Source organism: Dendropsophus ebraccatus, chromosome 6 (assembly GCF_027789765.1).
Source record: "Dendropsophus ebraccatus isolate aDenEbr1 chromosome 6, aDenEbr1.pat, whole genome shotgun sequence".
NCBI lineage: Eukaryota > Metazoa > Chordata > Amphibia > Anura > Hylidae > Dendropsophus > Dendropsophus ebraccatus.
Window position 1 is genome coordinate 68,646,699 of NC_091459.1, and position 8,001 is coordinate 68,654,699.

General features: G+C 42.7%; 2 protein-coding genes across 2 annotated transcripts; one reads left to right on the forward strand and one right to left on the reverse strand.

Moving 5' to 3' along the window:
• Positions 1–257: 257 nt before the first annotated feature.
• LOC138795216 (uncharacterized) lies at positions 258–2,724 on the forward strand. The gene is made up of 4 exons (XM_069974212.1): positions 258–311; positions 1,148–1,289; positions 1,692–1,845; positions 1,941–2,724. The coding sequence occupies exons 1-4, from the start codon at positions 258–260 to the stop codon at positions 2,722–2,724; spliced, it is 1,134 nt and encodes a 377-aa protein (XP_069830313.1).
• A 1,178-nt stretch (positions 2,725–3,902) lies between these two features.
• LOC138794875 (uncharacterized) lies at positions 3,903–5,374 on the reverse strand. Its single transcript, XM_069973800.1, has 3 exons — positions 5,284–5,374; positions 5,046–5,192; positions 3,903–4,863 (listed from the first exon to the last, which is right to left on the reverse strand). The coding sequence occupies exons 2-3, from the start codon at positions 5,159–5,161 to the stop codon at positions 3,975–3,977; spliced, it is 1,005 nt and encodes a 334-aa protein (XP_069829901.1). The 5' UTR covers positions 5,162–5,192; positions 5,284–5,374; the 3' UTR covers positions 3,903–3,974.
• Positions 5,375–8,001: the final 2,627 nt, after the last annotated feature.

Genomic DNA, 8,001 nt, shown 5'->3' on the forward strand with positions numbered 1-8,001 from the left:
GGAGCAATTCTCGCGGAATTGTAGCTGAAAGATTTCAGCTTGAAATTCCGCTACTAATCTTTATGCGGAATTCACGCGGAATTCACGCGGAATTCACGCGGAATTCACGCGGAATTGAGTCAGAATTCCGCCAGAATTCCGCCAGAATTCCGCCAGAATTCCGCCAGACATGTGTGGGTGGAGACCTAGATAAAATGTTGCAAATTAGGCAAAGTCTGGTCTCATGAGCCTGGAGAGTGTGGGGAAGAAAGAGAGTGATGGCTTCCAAACGCCACAGGATGCCTATTGATGGGGATACCTTGATTTCTGAGGTAAAAAAGAACTTTTATTTCACTTCTGACATTTGTTCATAATCTTGTTTAGTCAGAAATGTTGTTGTGCATGTTGTATTTTTCTGTGTGTGAGTTTGTATTCCTCAGGAACCATATTAGCATGTAGTTTAGCATGTTGAGCATATGTGATCATCCTTAAACTTGGACTGTATACTCCCCTGTGTTATTTATGTTTATCTTTAATTTTATGTCATTTCATTGGCCAACATTATGTTAATTTTTCAACATGCATGTACTGATCTCTACAAACAGCTTTTAGCCACGTGCTTGGTGTGCTTGTGTTTGTGTGTTTCCCTACCCATTGCATGCTATATTCTGCTTAGGCATTTTTAGTTTTACATGCAGCATTTGTTATGTACTCAAATATATATATATATATATTTATATATATATATATATATATATATATATATATATATATAATGTTTGTTTTACGCTGTGCTATCACCATGTTTTAACATTGGGGGAGATTGATCAAACATGGGGTAAAGTGCGACTGTCTCAGTTGCCCCTAGCAACCAATCAGATTCCACCTTTCATTCCTTTTACAGACTGTTTTAAAAATGAAAGCTGGAATCGGATTGGTTGCTAGGGGAAACTGAGCCAGTTACATACACACAGTGGTTGAGATTTATCAAACATGGTGTAAAGTGAATGTCCTTATGGCCATTATCATAACCATCCTTTCACCTCTTTGCCTTTACATGCTCCGCAATATTTAAATATAAAATTAATTTTTTTGCACTCTGCTAGTTATGTTTTTCAGCATTTACTTTCTGCTTTAATTACATTATTTGATTTCTAATTGTTTATAGGTGGAAGCTAGACCAGCTCTGTGGGACAAAGCGGCAAAAGGCTACTCTGACCGCAAGTTAAAGGCCAGATTATGGAGAGAGGTGGCCAACGCAATGTTTGACGATTTTGAGGATCTTGAGCCTGAGGAGCAGGCGGAATTAGGTATTTTTTATGTGTAAATAATGTAAACCTTTGTTAAAGGGTTACTCTGGCCTGGTGTTTTTTTTTCGCCTATGTGGGCGGGGAGGAGGTGGATGAGGGCAATGACGTCCCCTTACCTCCCCTGTTCCAGTGTCCCGGATCCCGCAACTCCCATTCTGCGCTGTCCGGGCGCTTTCTGGTCTCTGAAACGGCCTTGAGATGTGATGTTTGAAGTCCCCCTCAGCCAGTCAGGGATATGGCCTCTGCCTTTTGACTGGCTGAGCAGAATAGAAACGTCACGTCTCAAGCCCCAGCATCCACCTCCTCCCCGGCCATAGACAAAAAAGCACACCAGGCCGGAGTACCCCTTTAATGTAATGTGTTATATTTCTAAATCCACATTTTTAACTTTTTATTACACAGATAAAAGCTTGCGGACAAGATGGAAGTCCATACGAGATTATTTTACAAAGGGGATGATGGAGGCAGAGAGGAGTGGTGCCTCACCAAGCAAGAGGAAGCCCATTCCATATGAAGATTCGTTAAGATTCTTGATTTCTAAAAAGGCATTTCGGAGGTAAAGGATTGAATCAATATATGTGTGCTATGTTCACCAAGGTTAGAATATAACAAATATATTTGAAATTTACATTACTCCTTTTATTTTGCTAGGACTTCTGGGAATTTTGGGAAAAAAAAAACCCAGCAGCAACAACATCAGCAGCCACCACAAAGGAGGTCAAGCAGCAGTGCCACAGCATCAAGGGCCCAAACAGAGGAGGAGGAGGAAGAAGAGGAGTCTGGCACATCATGTATGTTCATGGACATCCCTGACTCGCCTTCCACACGCTCAAACACCCCTTCCCCAACTCCAAACATTAGATCGCCTGCCACTACCAGTGGTGCTGATGCTGCCACTGTCACCACTGCTGCTTCCCAGGCTGAGACAACCTCTGCTCGGCCTCGTCGTGTGCCCCTCCAAATTCGGAGAAATGTAAGAACCCCTCAAATACCAGATAAGGAACTTGATGTAGAGAACGAAACCTTATCTCTTATTCGACGGGTAGATGCCAAAGATGATTTTGATAACTTTGGCTCACTGATGGCAGCCTCCTGTCGTCGGATGGATCGTAATTTAGTTGGCCATTTTATGACTCTTTCCTTGACCATGTCAACAGCTTTTGAGTTAGCAAAATCCATGCCACCAGTGGTAGATATGATGAAAGGGCTGCACATTGCTTTGGGCCTGCGGGAGAGTACAAATGACCAGGCTATACAGACAGATATCCAATCTCAGGTCCAACTGCCAACATCACGTGTGCCTTCAAATAATCCTTTTTACCCCCAGTACCAGTACTACAGCCAGTACAATGTTGGACCTTCACAACGTACAAGTGCCCAGCATGACACCAGTACCATGGGAAGATCCCCTACTTCTTACACAGACCTCAGCTAGTTGAGCCATGTGTGGTTGAGATTTCCTTTTTTTTTTTTTTTGGTTAAATTATTTGCTTGAGACATTTGTTTTTTGGTGGAGTTTTTGTCTTGACTTTAAAGAAGTCTATTTGCCTTGAATTAAGGCATGATAAAAGAATTTTGTTTCAAAAAAACAGTCTTGTGTATTCTTTATCTTTGACTATTTGAATGCATATGGCGATTTATGTTAAGCATGTGCTCCAGCCTGGGTTTTTGGGGACATGTTGGTCCAACACAGCTATTTATGTGTGTGTGTGTGTGTGTGGCAGCAGGTTCCCAGAGAAAACAGGCTGATGTACATACATAAGCATTTACACATTATTTATCAAACATGGTGTAAAGTGACACTGGCTTAGTTGCCCCTAGCAACCAATCAGATTACTCATTTCATTCCTCACATATTCTTTGGAAAATGAAAGGTGGAATATGATTGGTTGCTATGGGCGACTGAGTCAGTTTCACTTTACACCATCATCATGTTTGAGAAATCTCCCTCTATATATTAACATACCAGAGCATACATAGACAAAGCACTTTTTAAGTATTACTGAATGACATTAAACATCAGCAACATGAATTTGTCATGTCCATGTCCAAACTTTACATTAAAGCAAGGTGAGTTTCCTTTTGGAAGAAATTAACTGGACAGACTACTGTTGATGATCAGCTAGCTACAAGGTGATCATGTAATTCTGCATAGAAATATGTCACATAAAAAATATCAACAATTATTGTCACTCTGAGCCAAGACTTAAAATCCAATAGTGATTTCAAAGGACGGGGACACTATAGCCTTTTCATTGGTTGTGCTGCTTGGGCCTGGAAAGATTGACATCAAGTAAATGTCAAATTATGTCCAACATGTATAGTATGTGTGCAATAATTGGATAAGCACTCAGACATTAATTTTAAACCAAAAATGGTATTTTATCTTAACCTTGTTATATATTGAACCAAATAAAAAAGTAAGAACATAATGGCAAACATTTTACAACAAATTATCACATAAGCAAATAAAGGACAATGTCAACTGGCATCCGAGGCAGGATACACTGGTTGAAAGTCACAGCTGGGCAGGAGCACTGATGCCGGGACTTTGCCACTCAAAAAATAATCTTTCGCTTAACTGCATAGTCCTAAGGATGCCGGTTCCAGCAAGGAAAAAAAAAAAAAAAAGGATGCCTTTGATAAAGTGGTAGAGAAGCCATCATCCCAAGGAGCGAGCGGTGATCACGGAGGCTGAATCAAATGCCAGGGCAAAGCACCTTCGGGGGACCCGAAATAGTCGGTGAAGGCTTCCCTCACCAGTACACCACGGTTGGATGGCCGCCCCAAGCCCCAGTTGACAGGGGTGCCATCAAAAGCTTCATGTGTGTCCACCTCAATGTCCAAACTAGCATCGTAGTCACGCACAAAGTTGTGGAGCACACATGCAGCTTTGATGACACTGTCAACTGTGGCTTCATCCAACTGCATAGCACTGGTGAAGACCCTCCACTTACTACACAGGATCCCGAAGGTGCACTCCACGAAGCGTCGTGCCCGGCTCAGCCTATAATTGAAGACTCTTCTCCGGGCATTCAAGCCCCTCTGTGGGTATGGGCGCAGCAGGTTATTCATCAGTGGAAAGGCCTCATCCGATACCAAGACGAAGGGGACTGGATGCGTGGTACCCGGGAGAGAACGTGGAGGGGGTAGAGTCACCTGATTTACAATTACTTGCCTCCCAAATTCAGATGTCATCAGCACTCGGGAGTCCCCGGTCCCTCCATAGGCACCGACTTCGATAGCAATGAACTTATAGTTCACATCAGCCACCGCCATCAGGACCACTGAAAAATACTTCTTGTAGTTGAAGTACAGTGATCCTGATCGCGGTGGCTGCAGAACTCGAACATGCTTACCGTCGACGGCACCTATGCAGTTCGGGAAGTTGGCCACAGACTGAAAGCCTGCTGCTGCCTGCAACCATGTCTCCTGAGTTGGACTGGGCATTGAAATGGGCTGCAAGTACTCCCAAATCACGTGGCATGTTGACCTCACAATTGCAGAGATAGTAGATGTCCCGACTCTGAATTGGAGGTGCAACGATGCAAAACTCTCCCCAGTTGCCAGAAATCTGCAAGAGACAAAAGAGAGACAAAATTTTAATCTTTTAACATCATTTATATAGCATAATTAACATTCATCATATGCCAATAAACTAAGCATGGAAAAAATTTGCAAAAAAACCCATAAAAAAAACATCCATGTTCTATAAAGCGCTAAACACTAAACAAAATATATAATATACATTCTTACCTCAACGTGATCATCAGTCGCTCCTTGGGAGTGATGGCTTTTCGCATTTCTGTATCCTGCTTCTTGAGATGTGGACCCAAAATTTCTACCAATTTATCAAAGGCATCCATTGGCATCCGAAAAAAACCAAAAAACTTGTCCGGATACCTTAGGGGAAAAAAAAAAAAAACAAAAAATTACAAGTCTACTCAATACCAATAATATTTAGAAGGCAAAAAGTACACCAAAAAAAACTCACTCCCTCAATTCTGCATACAGTTGACCAATGTGACCACATTCGTGCCGACGAAGATTAATTGGGTGTACCCAAAAACGTCGTCCCTCAAATATGGTCTACACACAAAAAAAAATATAACAATTAAACATAGGCAGATATTGAACATGCTAATTTGTCTATTCTAAGGAAACACATCTTGCATCATCAAAATATACATATGAATTTATCACTATTCTATGGTTACATGATGTACAGTATTTATCTTTCAAGGAAAAATAACATTATCAGGGTTAACACAAATAACTTGAACATAAACTAGGGATATTGAAAAAAGCGATAAGCAAAGACTGAGCACAGCAAAAACATGCTCGTTTGTTGAACGGACCAAACAACATTACCTGTTGTTGTTGTTGTTGGTTACGTCGTCGTCGTCGCCGTCGTCGACGCATTACTCGTAGGGCTTGAATTAAAAGCAGCTGCAAAAATTCATCTTGAAGGCGTAGCCTTGGCTCTTGTACAGGAGCATGCAACTGGACTTGTTGTTCTGAAGCCATGTGCACACATTAAACTTGTTGTCCAAAAATGGCTGTTGGTCCAGCAAAAATGGGAGTTTTTGTAGGCCATTGTACCGCCCAGGGGGTGGAATAGTTGCTAAATTGTATTATAATTAATGTGCGGATATCCGCTTGTTTTCCGCTTGTTTTCCGCTTGTTTTCCGCCCGTTTTCCGCCCGGATTAGGCGCGGAAATAAAATGTAAGCGGAAAATCAAAAACCCATAGAGTTCTATGGCATTCCGCCAGCGGAATCCGCCCAAAGAATTGTCATGTACATTCTTCGGGCGGAATGCGGAATCCGCGCGGAATACGCACGGAATTCCGGACGGAAATTTACTCTGTGTGCACGGCCAGTCGGAAATCCCATTGTTCTCTATGGAAAGAGCAATGTTGAATTTACACGGGCGGAATTCCACGCGGATTCCGCCCGCTTTTTATGGCGGAATTCGGGCGGAATTCCGCGAGAATTGCTCCGTGTGCACGGGCCCTACTATAGGATTCCTCTAGCAGATCTACAGCAGAAAATTCTGCTCGGAAATTCTGCAGTGGGTACAACAGAGCAGAAAACCCATTGAACACAATGGGACTTTGCTCTGCACATTTTTTACGGGAGGAATTTCAAGCTGAATTTTGAGCTGAATTTCAAGCTGAATTCCTCGCCTTTTCCTCAGTGTGCACATACCCCAAGGGTATGTGCACACTGAGGAAAAGGCGAGGAATTCAGCTTAATATTCAGCTTGAAAATCCTCCCGTAAAATATGTACAGAGCAAAGTCCCATTGTGTTCAATGGGTTTTCTGCTCTGTTGTTCACACTGCAGAATTTACGAGCAGAATTTTCTGCTGTAGATCTGCTAGAGGAATCCTATAGAAGTCAATGGGGGGCTTGAATTCTGCCTGAAAACTTTCAGCTACAATTCCTTGAGAATTGCTCAGTGTGCATATACTCTTAGGGCCCTTGCACACTGAGCAATTCTCGAGGAATTATAGCTGAAAGATTTCTGCTTGAAATTCCTCACCTATTCTGCTCTGGCAGAATTTGAGCGGAATTCGGGCGGAATTCGAGCGGAATTTGAGCGGAATCTGCGCGGAAATCAAGCGGAATGCAAGCGGAATTACCAGCAGAATTCAAACCCCATTGACTTCTATAGGATTCCTCTAGCGGAATCCGCCCAAAGAATTGACATGTACATTCTTTGGGCGGAATGCGGATTCTGCGCGGAATCCGTGCGGAATTCCGGACGGAAATTTACTCTGTGTGCACGGGCAGTCGGAAATCCCATTGTTCTCTATGGAAAGAGCAATGTTGCATTTACACGGGCGGAATTCCACGCGGATTCCGCCCGCTTTTTATGGCGGAATTCGGGCAGAATTCCGCTAGAATTGCTCAGTGTGCACATAGCCTTAGGGTATGTGCACACTGAGGAAAAGGCGAGGAATTCAGCTTGAAATTCAGCTTCAAATTCAGCTTGAAATTCCTCCCGTAAAAAATGTACAGAGCAAAGTCCCATTGTGTTCAATGGGTTTTCTGCTCTGTTGTTCACACTGCAGAATTTCCGAGCAGAATTTTCTGCTGTAGATCTGCTAGAGGAATCCTATAGAAGTCAATGGGGGGCTTAAATTCTGCTTGAATTCTGCCTGAAAACTTTCAGCTACAATTCCTCGAGAATTGCTCAGTGTGCACATAGCCTTAGGGCCCTTGCACACTGAGCAATTCTCGAGGAATTGTAGCTGAAAGTTTTCAGGCAGAATTCAAGCAGAATTTAAGCCCCCCATTGACTACTATAGGATTCCTCTAGCAGATCTACAGCAGAAAATTCTGCTCGGAAATTCTGCAGTGGGAACAACAGAGCAGAAAACCCATTGAACACAATGGGACTTTGCTCTGCACATTTTTTACGGGAGGAATTTCAAGCTGAATTTTGAGCTGAATTTCAAGCTGAATTCCTCGCCTTTTCCTCAGTGTGCACATACCCTTATGGTATATGCACACTGAGGAAAGGGTGAGGAATTGAAGCAGAAAGTTTTCAGGAGGAATTCAAGCAGAATTTAAGCCCCCCATTGACTTCTATAGGATTCCTCTAGCAGATCTACAGCAGAAAATTCTGCTCAGAAATTCTGCAGTGTGAACAACAGAGCAGAAAACCCATTGAACACAATGGGACTTTGCCCTGTACATATTTTAC

Coding starts and splice junctions, on each gene's coding strand:
- LOC138795216 (XM_069974212.1), top strand. CDS start 258: ATGGCTTCCAAACGCCACAGGATGCCTATTGATGGGGATACCTTGATT. Junction 1,290..1,691: donor TGAGGAGCAGGCGGAATTAG/GTATTTTTTATG, acceptor TTTATTACACAG/ATAAAAGCTTGCGGACAAGA. Junction 1,846..1,940: donor TCTAAAAAGGCATTTCGGAG/GTAAAGGATTGA, acceptor TTATTTTGCTAG/GACTTCTGGGAATTTTGGGA.
- LOC138794875 (XM_069973800.1), bottom strand. CDS start 5,161: ATGCCAATGGATGCCTTTGATAAATTGGTAGAAATTTTGGGTCCACAT. Junction 4,864..5,045: donor CGACTGATGATCACGTTGAG/GTAAGAATGTAT, acceptor TGTCTCTTGCAG/ATTTCTGGCAACTGGGGAGA.